The sequence below is a fragment of the Phoenix dactylifera genome, chromosome 18, assembly GCF_009389715.1.
Source record: "Phoenix dactylifera cultivar Barhee BC4 chromosome 18, palm_55x_up_171113_PBpolish2nd_filt_p, whole genome shotgun sequence".
NCBI lineage: Eukaryota > Viridiplantae > Streptophyta > Magnoliopsida > Arecales > Arecaceae > Phoenix > Phoenix dactylifera.
The window spans coordinates 3,787,222-3,799,822 of record NC_052409.1 but is presented as its reverse complement, the minus strand read 5'-3'; the positions used below and the strand labels follow the sequence as shown (position 1 = coordinate 3,799,822).

The 12,601-nt window shown below is 37.6% G+C and overlaps 1 protein-coding gene across 1 annotated transcript; it reads right to left on the bottom strand.

Moving 5' to 3' along the window:
* Window positions 1-5,067: 5,067 nt before the first annotated feature.
* LOC103722268 (transcription factor TCP7-like) lies at window positions 5,068-6,717 on the bottom strand. Its single transcript, XM_008812753.4, has one exon. The coding sequence runs from the start codon at window positions 6,569-6,571 to the stop codon at window positions 5,873-5,875; it is 699 nt and encodes a 232-aa protein (XP_008810975.1). The 5' UTR covers window positions 6,572-6,717; the 3' UTR covers window positions 5,068-5,872.
* Between the last annotated feature and the right edge of the window lie 5,884 nt (window positions 6,718-12,601).

Genomic DNA, 12,601 nt, shown 5'->3' with positions numbered 1-12,601 from the left:
ACTTGTCATCTATCATACAATGATAAGTAATTGCACCATCGATACTAATACGATTCCAATCATCCCATACATCTTTACATTTTCATTATTTGAGTCCCTCGAGCCTATGTTAACAATCTAAATGCATTATGCATAGGATACGAAAGTATTACATGACTAGAGCCTTAGAATACCTTATTACAAGTTCGATCATCCAAGTATATGCATGCTAACCACAAGGCATTTGCTAGCAATCAAACAACTACTACAGTTTGCATGTGTGATGCGCATGATAGGTAGTAATGAACAACTAGAATCCCTTATTTTAACTATTGATTATCTTAATCATTCCATATATTTTGATAAGTATACTCATAATTTGAGAGTTTCATTTCTATTGTCTTTAACCTTCGGGGAAGAATTGATGTCGGCGAGCCATGTTTATCTGAAAAAAAATTAATAGCACATCTTATGAAAGTTCTACATTATAAGTCTCCCTTGAAAAAGCAAATTAAAAGCCCCTACAGCTCGGTGGTAGAGCCTCTGTCTTGTAAAACTATTTTATTTTTTTGAAAAAATCTTCAAATTTAAAATAACAATATAAACAAATGTACAAGTTATATCTCTATTTTTTAATAAAATATAAAAATAAGTCATATGGCTATTAAGTCATTTAAATCATGAAAAAATAGTAAATGACACCACCAAGGCTATATATTCAATTTTGTTTGGAAAGTTGTTAAATTGCTTAAGGCTAAGCCTTATCATATTAGCTTAAGTCCATTGTAAATCAGATAGGATTTTGATAGTTGGAACTAGCATCATTCCTTGTATCTGGTTTCTCACCTTTCATGAAACTACAATGCAATTTAGGCCAAAATTTAAATAATGAATGGTTACTGATGGTTAGATGTTTTTAATTTTTTTTTCCATATATTTGGCAATAAAAAAACGTCAACTCAAGAATGCAACTAAACCTACCTCAAAAGTTCTAATCTTCCTTAGGGCAGCTTATTCCTCTTGTGACAAGTCTTTGAAATGTCTAATAAAAAAAGGACAAATCTTTGAAATACGTGCCTCCTCAGTTTTAGACAATTAATTTGTTAATTCCTTTTATTAAATTTAACAATATGGTACATGATCCTATTTTACGAAGCAACCTTTGCCGTAGCATTCTTCATTAGGATCATTTATCCGTATCTTATTATTCATGTGAAGAATAAACTAAAGATTTTTCCCGTCAAGACGTGTTTGGTCACTGAAATTTTTTCTTTTGAAAAATTATTTCTAAAAATATAATATCAGTTTTGGCACGCTTGATTGATCATGAGAAAATGTTATATGTAAGTTTATATTTGGCTGAGCATCTATTATTTAAAAAATTATGCGAAATACTTATTATACACTTAATTAAGTGAAATACTTTACCCATAATGGCTTAAAAATATTTTTAGAAAAAAATTATAATTTCCAACTGGTGGGAAAGTAGCTTTGTCATCTTCCATAATTTTTTTTTCCATATTTCACATGAAAATCTTATTCCAATAAGAAAGTTACACACTCATATTCTGAAAATACCGAAACAAATAAATCTCATGATCGAACTACTCCGAATCTTTTTTAAGTAAAGTAATTTTTGTTGATTTGAAAAACTAGGACTTTCTAGTTCTTATGAACCTAACTCATTGAAATTCCATCCAGTAAAACGGAAGCATTATAAATTTTCAAAATAATAGATAAAAATATCGCAAATAGAGCCATTGCGACCCCATAAGTGGTGTAGTCTTCTATTTTTCTATCTCTCTTCTTTAAAAACTTTAACTAAAAAAAAATATTTTTTTATTTTTCTATTGACCGCACTTTAACCAAAGAGTACTAAATAAGAAGAAACAAGATAGCGAAATTTTTGAGGAACCGGATTATTAATAATCCAAAATGGCATCTCACACTTTTCGTATAAGACAAAAATATTAACATAAAAAAAAAAATCAAACAAATGAATGAATTATAACCATCCATGCTTTGTCTCTCATGCATCACATATGCCAAGATCCTAATCTATATAAAATGACACACCCAAAGGATCGGCCGACCATAGACTACAAAATGTTAAGAAAGGCTGTACCATGGTCATGGGTTTGGTCCTGGGCCTCGTTCACGGCGAGATCCTCAAAGTCGGGCAATCTCTGAGATTGAAATTATTCGTAAAGAAGCAACTTTTTATGATCTGTAGACTAATAATATGGTATTAGTTCTGTGGGACGTTTAAGCCTTCACCTAGAGTGAGCTTTGTGCTAAGTTTCAGAATTACCTTCTGACGTGCTGAAAAGATGGGATCCAATCCATGCACCTCTAGGTCTATAGTTGCTATCAAGGATATGACAAATGTTAAATGAACAAGAGAAATCCAAAGAAGTGACAGAGCACAGAGATTTCAAGCAGGCCAACTTTATCAAGGTTTCTTGGTAAGGGTTGTTCGTTGTTTTCTTGGCAGCAACATGGTACGATAGGAGAAATAGATTCCTAGGAGTCATATCAGCCAATGATTTAATCAAGTTGCATGGTCATATTAATATTGCAAGCAACGAATCCGTGACACTGCATGCATGGCTTGGAGGCCGATGAAGCTAAAATAACTTCTGCTTTCTATCCAAAGGTTATCTCATGCACGGTAGGGGATCTAACTTTAAAAGCCCAGTTATCAACAAGATCAAAACGAGAAATTTTTACAACCAGAAAGTGGTTGCTTGGGCGGTGACAAAGGACATCAATGATTGCTCAGAAAGATTCTGAAGCTTTTGGTGGATTTGGACGATTGCAATATTGCACGTCTCCACAAGCAACTCGATGTCGCAAGCATGCCGGAGGCAAGCCTTTTCGAGTACTGCCATTCGAGTACAGAGATAGGCGATGCCAAATGCGAAGCCAGACGTGATATCTGAGGTAAGACGGACGAAAGGCGCAAACAGAACAAACACCAAGGAACGCCATTGGTATGCAAGCATGTCATAGCTGGAATAATAAGCAAAATACTTCGTTCCACAGTTCCTTCTAATTATTTTCCCTATTAAAAGACATATATGCACAGAAAGCTACTCATTTTAACTTAAACATGCATGATACATCTCTACGTATGCATTTGAACTACAACCATGCAATCCCAGAGGATAACCTGGGCTCAGCCAACAAAGCCTCAATCCAGTCCAATAAAATTCATCAATTCAACCAATGCCGAGTTGGTAAGGACAACTACTGCTCCAGTGCAATTTAAAGCAAGTGTCAAAACACCCTATCAAAAGCACTTCCTAACAAAGTTCGCTATTTCTATGTGTACTGATGCCACATTAGCACAGTATCAGCACAATATGGTATGAAATTTTTTTGGTGTACCAAGTGTCAGTATACCATCTGGTTCGGACCAGTATGATGTACTATACTTTCTAGTGTTCGAAGTCAAATATAGCTGCTCAAAGAACTTTTTTTTTTTTTCTTCTCCTCAACTCCTGATACCGCTATTCCAGGAAAGGTAGGCGACCCCAGACTTCAAGGCCATTCAGCAAGAACTTTTGACCATCTTAAGCCGAAATCTTTGGCCAACTTCCATTTTCATTAGTTGCACACAAATTGCTCTTTTGAATTCAAAACCCAAAACTGGTGCTGGCAATATAAAAGTTTCTCATCCTCCGTATCGTATCTCAAAGATGCTGAAGACAATTTGTTCCACCGTCTTTTCATACGATAAATGGTTCAAAAAAGGATCCAGTAATCTTGAAATGTCCATACCACAGTGCTTGCTAAAACAAAGATAAAATAAACAAAAGCAAGACAATTCAATCATAAGAGCCCAAGAATCTAGCCAGATTTCGGGATATTGTGGTGGAAAGATTGGTTCCACCAACCGAAATTGCTATGGCAAGAGAAAATCAAATTCACATCATCATTATCATTTGTAACGACAAATAATCTAACTTAGACTGCCGAAAGCAAGACTCTCTAAGATCCATCATCCATGACATATTCTGCTTTTAAAGAATGTTATTTTAGAGATAATATTGGCTACCAGCGGACAAACACAGTTTATTCTAGGCAAAGTACTCTGATAAACACCACCAAAGCGAGCATTTACCTATAATACCTACTTATTTTTTGTGCATTTTGTTTAATTGTGAAAACAATTCATGCAGCAAAGAAAAACTGATAGGAAAAACATCATGCAGGAGAATTTACTCATATCTATGTCAACTTTTCTCATGAATCTTCTTCAACTAAAATCAGACAGGAGAATAAGGAAAGATACTTTTATAAACGAACCAACTGTAAGTAACAGGCCTCGAGTAGTTAATTTGTCCTTGGAGGTACAAGACTAAATGACCATGAGAAACATGCTTCTTCGATCTGGTAAGCACAAATAAATATGAATACTGATTGGTCATCGAAGAAGAATGGTTTGTTTGGACAATTCATTTGACCATGTACATTGAATTGTCCAAGGCTCAGCGAAAAAGAGGTTGGTAGAATAAGAAGAAAGCAAAGATCTACTCCAGCTTGACCAGAGCCAGCATGTCAAGGCACATAAATAACAACAACACGCTGTACAAGGCATAGTGGAAATGAAGCTGGTAGAATAAGAAGAAAGGAAAAATCTACTCCAGAACAGTCAGAGCCAGCATGTCAAGAGACATAAACAACAACAACAACAACAATAAATAAGCAACCAAAGCATAAAAAGCTCCCTGCAGATAAAACAACACAAGTTTGGATCTCTAGATTCCACGCTAACATAGAGATTTAATCAAGTTTTCAACTTTGAATTTTCAATAATTCATACAACCATAATCATGAGCTTAATTTTAGGGAGGTAAAAGTAAAGAATGAGTGAATATAGTAAGCAGCATGCAGAGGTGTTTATATGTCATATTTGAAGGAAATGAAGAACGTATGCTAGAGAAAATAAGCAAAATTTTAAAGACACGCTTTTCCCTATTGCCTATAGCAAGCTCCCAGAGCCACTGATCAATCATCCTCTGCCCATTTGATGAATGATCAGTGCTTCACAGTAAACTAAATAATTTAGCACACAACTGCAAGTGTCATCAGCAACAGGAACAGGTACACTTTTATTAGCATCATACACTCCAAACAATGCATAAATACATACATACACTCATTATTTCCTTACTAATAAATCCAGGAGAAATGACTAAGATAGAGATGAAAGTTGAAATAACAGAACTTACAGCCTTACAACAGAGGTTTTCTGCAGCCATTTCCACACTTGACGCAGCAATAAATAGAGTGGAGGAAGAGACCCGAGGCTTGAGTCCAAAACCACTAGGTTCCCAAGCCCTCTTTATCAAGGCACCTGAGATCACTTATTAAATCCAAATTCTTCTCTGCAGCGGCCAAGATGATAAATTAACCAACTTACAACATTCCCATTGCCAGTTATTCAATCAAACCGAATTCCAATACTGCTCCTTGAACTTATAGAGCCATCTGATTCCAGGAAACCTAGATTTCCAATAAGAGCCTTTCTCCCGGTGGCTTGCAGGAAGACAAGAGGACTGATGACGCCTTCAGTATCCTACATTCTCCACGGCAGAACAGGAAATAGTAAGGCTACCATCTTTCCATTGAGTACAGTAGTAATTTTTTGATTCCAAGTTCCTTCCTTTTGTAACCAGTCTTGTTATTTGTTGAGTAGCTCAGGGAACCAAAGCCGTTTCACGAATCCCAATTCTCCACTGCTCGAGCAAAGCCTCACAAACAAAGGGATAAGAAAAGAAAAAGAAAGACAGCGGGCGAAGTACTACAGCCAATTCCACAAGCTTCGACCTTTTTTCATCCAATCTTAAAAGTTAAAACCTAACACTAACCTGAGAACCCGAAACAATCAACGAGACTCGTCTTCTCTGCTCGCTGCCGCGGCCGCAGTTGTCGGCGCCCCCGACAACGAGGCGAGCAGGTTGAGGTGCCCCTGGGCGATAGGAAAGTAGTTCCCCAACCTAGAGGCCGAGGCCTCGCCGACCGGCTGGGCGGCGATGATCTCCGGCGCCGCGAGGCTCCATAGCTGCCCGAAGTCCGGTCTGGCCGGCACCGTCCAGAAACCCCCCGCCGGGCCGATAACCGGGCCGCCGCCTGCGGCGGAGTCGTCGTCGGAGCGGAGGCGCTTGCCGAGGATGAAGGGGGCGGGGGCGGTGGCGGGCGGGGGGAGGAGGTGGTAGGGGGTCTTGTGGTCTGCGGCGGCGGTGGCGGCGGCGGCGGAGGAGGAGGAGGGGGAGGAGATAGAGTGGACGGCAGCGGAACGGGGGGCGGCGGAGGAGAAGCAGGCGGGGGTGGTACCTGTGCCGGTGGCGGCGATGATGGATGGCTCGGCCTGGCGGAGCAGCCACTCGATGGTCTGCCCATCGGACTTGTGGCCGAGCTCGCGGGTCAGCTGGAAGACGCGCGCGGCGCAGATAATCGGCATCCGGATCCGCCGCCCGCGACCGTCCACCTTGCTGTGACGGTCCTTCGACGGCGGCTTCTTGACGGCCAACGCCGTGCCATTAGCACCCCTGGATCCCTGCCCGCCGCCGTCAGGCGTCGTCATCCAACTGAAATAAGCCTCGAATAAGCTCGGAATAAGGAGAAACAGAAAACAGAGCTACTGAAAGACGAGAGAGAGAGAGAGAGAGAGAGAGAGAGAGATGGTTTGGAGAGAGGGGGAGGGGGGCCTAATGATTGAGCGGCAGGAGCAGCAGGAGCCGGTGGAGACAGAGAGAAAGGGCACATGGGAGGGTGGGTCCCACCGTGCTGCTCTTTCTAAGTTGTGACCACGATATTGGTGAATGGTGAGTGAGAGGCTGTTTGTTCTTTGATACGCACTAGTTTTGGGACCCAACCAGAGGACTAGGGGGTGACGCTTAGAGTAGGGCTCCATCAGGTGAGGATGGGTCCCAGTAGCCCCCTGGACCGGCCATCGTAGGGGCTCAAGTGTTCGCCGAAATTCTACATATTTAATTTTCAAAAATATTGACATTATTTTGTGAATCATCAAATTAATTTTTTTTATTGGACAAAAAAGTAACTAGTCTTTGCCTTCCCAATTTCTTAAAAAATCTTGAGTCATTATCAGTCTCTCTCCTGATTGAATTATTCTTCATAAACAGATCAATCCAAAACTGCACAATTATTCTGAATTCTATGTAAACTTAAGGTTTACTGATGAGTTATATTCGCAGATAATTCAAGAAATATTCGTGTGTTACAAGTAAGTAAATAATAATATTATTGGTGATGGTCCTTACAAAATTTATCAAGTTTAGGGTTCAACTATCACGATGGATAGCGAGAACTTGATTATATAATGATGACTTTTTTTAATGGAGCTAGGAACTATTTTAGCATATAAAATATCGATTTCTACTTATCTTGCTTCAGGCTTTCTTAGTGGTTACACCACTTTATTTAGTAACAAAAATTTTGGGTTAAAGTTTTGGGTGAAGCATATCATGGATGGTTTTTTCTTTCTTTCTCTTAAAAAAAAATCTAGATTATAATTTGTTTTCTCATATTAATAAAAAAAGATATTGATTGAGTTGGATCTAATATAGATAAAATTCTAATCTAAGGTGCACTCCACTTGATATATCTATCGATCGAATTTAGCTCCTCCTTGTTTCAAGTTAAACCAAAACCAGAAATATTTAGTTCTAAATAATCTACCATCCATGTGCAGCGGAAAAATCAATAATAAAGCAAGATCTCACCTAAGGCCATGCTCAATTATCCATTCTTTTGCAATACATGGATGATAAATGAATTGAAGTATTCAATTTAACCCCAAAGTACAAAAGACCCCAACTCTTATTGAACATAGCTAAGAAATTTTATAAAAAAATCGAAGGATATAGAACTGAAACATCTATCCCTTCTCAAATTGTTAGTTTACATTGCGACATTAATGACAACCATCATTTACTAGGCTTAATCCCGGATTGGTTGATGAAATAATAATTATTAGTCATTACAATGAAACGAAATGAATAATGGCTGAGAAATAACACTTTTATTTATTCATGCCAGCATCTTGAGTTAAAAATGTTATTTTTATGGAGATCGATTAGTCTATACTGGCCATCGTAACAAACAGTGGCTAAAATAGTGACCATCTCTTAAATCAACTCAGGGCCAGCCCGGTCCGGTTCGCTTACGGCCCAAGTGTTTGAACTTGGAACCGGTCCAAGTGGATATAGATGGGGTCCACGCGTGGGTAGGTGTTGGGGTGGGGTTGGGGTCTAGGCTACCTGGTGGCCACCGGATTAGAGGACGTGTCCAATGATGTAGGGTTCCACTTCACTGCTAAGGTGACGTGGCACCGCTCTCCGGTTCTCACGGTGGGGGCCACATCCACATGTGGCTCACATTCCACGAAGATGAAGCACGACTTTGGGGTCCGTCCACACTGGATAGACTCGGTTGGGAGAGATCTAAGGTCAATGCTCCGGAGGGATGCTATTGGTCCAATGGATTTTTTATTTTTTCTTTTTTATTAATGGGTTATGATTCCAGCAGTAATAGCCTTTTTCAAGGCCAAGCGGCCATGGCTGGTGAGGTAATTATAGCGAGCATGAGGAAATTTTTTTTTCTCTAAAAATTATTTTTTTTAGAACAAATGCCTAAATATATGATACATGTAAAAATTAATTGTTGCACGTTTGGTTGGCTATAAGAAAACAATGTAACATTCTGGAGAGTGGCCCTAATTTTTTAAGAAAATTGTATAAAATATTAGTTATATTTTTAATTATGAGAATCCGTGTGGGCGTGTATTTAGTCCTACATCGATTATTCGCTGGGTAGATTTTGGATAATTATGCAAAATCAAGAAATCCAAATAATATCTTCCGACGAGTCATATTGGGTGGGGTTTTAGGTTGTTACATTAATAAAGAAAAAAATATTATCTTGTTCTATTTAAAAGCTTAAAAAGATCATATTTGAAAAAAAAATTCTATAATTTTCAGCCAATAGAAATTAAATTTTCTCATATTTCACGCTATTTTTTTTGGTGAAATATGAAAATATTATTCTTATAAGATTTTTTTTTTTGAAAACTTTAATTAAATATGAATTTTTTTTGTTGACCATACTTTTCTTCTTATATTCCTATGAACCAAACGAGTAACTACATCTCTTTTATTTATTTATTTTTTTTGGTACAACGGCGGCTCACACTCGACGGGTATGAAGGCAGCCAGTAGAGTCAGAAAGAAGAAGATCATACAACGCAGTAGGGACTGACATATGGTCCACCTACCCAATTAGCCGCACTGTTTGCCTCTCTGTAAACGTGTGCTATCCTTAGGATAGCACCCTCCTTGTAAACTACCTCTCTTCTATCTCTAGCCATGTCTGCCTCTACAGTGGCTTGCCTCCCTGGAGCTCCTCTTCATTTTCTTCCCTTTCTCCGCACACAGAAGCCTATCATGGTCTTATTGGCACAAGCAAGATTCTAGTTAGTCAGTATCAGCAGGGAAGAATGGGGTCGGGTGGTAGACATTGGGGCACCTCGTTAGAATTTCTATGCATGTCTTCAAAAGAGAAGCCTGTCAAGCTAAAGAGATAAGAGGATCATTGCTGATGCTAGAGGTTTTGTTATAACTAAGCTTGTGTAGATAGAAACTCTCACATCTCATGAATCATACCTACATGTAGATAAAATAGAATTGCCATAAGCAATATGAAAATCTTGCTTGAAACATTATAAAATAAATAGGTGACTTTTCAAGGAGAGCATGATAGGAGAATGGAACCTCCTCACCACACTCATCTGATTAGAGAGGAATAGAACAATATTTTAAGCAGTTTTGAAGCAAGCAGCTGATACTATCATCGATGTCAAAAGAGTCGAGTTTTTTGAAGTATTCTTGTATTTTGTGATGCTCTCTTTCGCAACCATTTAACCTCTTAATGAAATGATTAGTAGGGCAATCTGTTCTTTAATTTTGTTTTGGAAGAGAGAGAGGGAGAGTGATTTTCCAATTGTTCCTCTATCCATCTTCGCATCTAGATGCAGCTTATACCAAAGGGTGTTACATCCTTAATTATCTAGACACTACTAATTTCCAATCATGCATCTATGCCCAAGTAACAAAACCCTTCATAATTATTATCGATCCTTATAGTAAAGTTAATAATATTATTTGCAAAATTGACAATGAATAGATTTATCGCAAATAAAATAATACGCATGTCTTTACTTACTATTACTTGTAATAACAAAAAATCGCAATGTCATTTGGTTAAAAAAAATTAATTACTTCAACTAATCGATAGCAAGATTATCGAATACCTGCAAACATGTTTTGCAAACCGCTACGTACGAAAGCCGATATCTAGAAGATTTTAACATAATACAAGGCCAAATACATGAGCAAAATGTGCTCACAACATCACATTAATTGTCTCTTCCTCTTTTGGATTAATGCAACCGGATGCCTCCATATATACAGTGGGGTCACATTGTCTTAAGTCTACATAGGGTGGATAGTAAAAATATCATGCAATTCAATAATTTTGGTCGTGGAAGGCCCGGTAGGTGAGCCATTTGCTTCACTTGGGAATGGGTCCTATCCCTTTCAGCCATCGTGGGCACAGTAGGCTGCACAAAAGGGTGGCATCCTCTATAGTTTAAGATACCAACGCATGAATGGTCTCTTTATCTTCTCATTTTGATCCGAAAATTAGGGTTTTGATGTTGGCCTCCAAGTCCACCATGTCCTTCTCCAGAATTTATTGTATTAACTGTTGGTGACGTATTTGGTCGACTGAAAGCAGATAAAAGTAGGGAGGTGGGACCCACTTTTACAGTGCGTGGACCCACGAATGCATGATAGGGTTTGTGCATGGAAAATGGCACCTCTTGAGTCTACTCTTGGTCTTTCGAATTATGCCAAAAATAAAAATCTTTGCGTACATGTCGGCAGAGATGTTTACGTGCACACGAAATTTACTTGCATGCGGCATGAATCATGAGCTCCTTCTTGCTGATGGGTTCTGCGCATAAGAGTTTACGACGGTGGATATAATATTGTTGTTAGCTAGCTTTCAAACCTGGGCACCAAATATCTTGAGCAACATTTTCATAGGAACTTGCAGATAAGGATGGTAATTTATGATCCGACACGTCAGTCCAATTCATAAATGATTTATTTTAAATAGATTTCGATTTGATGTGATTGAGTTTCGATTATAAATAGATCAATATGTCTAAACTTATTTATTAAATAGATTGAATTCAGGTTTAGACTTTTGATCCATTTAATAATTAGGTCGGATCATTACTCGACCCATTTGACCTATTTAAAACTCATTTAACCTATTTAAACTCTGTTTAATCTATTTTTGACCTATTTAACCTGATCTATTTAACTTGTGCAAATCCATTTTACACATTAAAAATCTGTATAACCCATTTAATTCGACTTGACCTATTTAATAAATGGGTTACGTGGATTGGATTGAATTACTTATTTAATAAATAGGTTAGATTCAGATATGAAATTTTAACGTATTTAATAAAGAGGTTGGATTTTGGTTGACGAATTTTTGACCCGATTAGCATTCGACCCAATTCATTTGCCACTCTACGAGTAAGACTTGTATATAAGAATTGCTTTACCTCGGAAACTAAAGTTCGAATTAGTGTTTGTTGAGGAGCATGCTATTAGAATAATCTATATGCTAAAATATTATAAATCTTTTTCATATGATTTCATTGTTTTATCTTCAATATTTAATTAATAGCGTCATGCACACGCTGAATAAATAAATTAAGTTTTGATATTGTCCGGTTCGAGCCCTGTTATGAAAGGTGCTTCCTTTAGAGTAAAATTCGCCCTCCCTAAGTGCAAACAATTGATGGCTGTTTATTCCCAAGATACAACGAACTGCTTCATGGTCTCCTTAAAGTGCATTCTAACCAAAAAGAGTTAGGGTTGAACACGAACTAGCTAAATCAGCAAATTTAATTAGAGCAATCTCTCTCAATTATCTTACATGGGGCACAATCCTCGTCTCAAATGCTTAATAGGTGTACTTAAGTTCATTCACTTAGTGCTCTTAATTATCTTTTCTAATTTTGGTGTTATTAAGATGGAAAGGAATGTTGTTTTGATAGATGAAAGGTACAATCCATTTTATGTTTATAGATGTGAAAGGGTGAGTATGATTAGATCCTTAATTATCCTTTTCCTTTATATAATCTATCTAGAGTTGTGTCCTTTGAAATCACCATGAGATCATATGTATCTTTTCGTGAGACTGCATCTCTTTATCTGTGGAAAGTCTTCCCAAGAGTTCATTTCTAAAGGATCTCTTCGGCATCCTATGAGAAGAAAAATCACATTCCACTGAATTTTAAGAGAGGAGAGAGAAATAAAGATAAAAAATTAAATCTTATCTATTTAAAAAAAATTAAATTATTTGGGAGTCTAAGATAAGTTTTTATTTTTTAACTAGGTTTATGTTTACATAAATATCTAATATAAAATTTTAAAATCTTAAAATTTTAAATTAAATATTTTATTAATAAACCAACATACGATGGATCCTCTCCCTTCACGAGAGAGGCCTACTG

Bases quoted from the DNA above. Each gene is read 5' to 3' on its own strand.
- LOC103722268 (XM_008812753.4), bottom strand. From the start codon at position 6,571: ATGACGACGCCTGACGGCGGCGGGCAGGGATCCAGGGGTGCTAATGGC.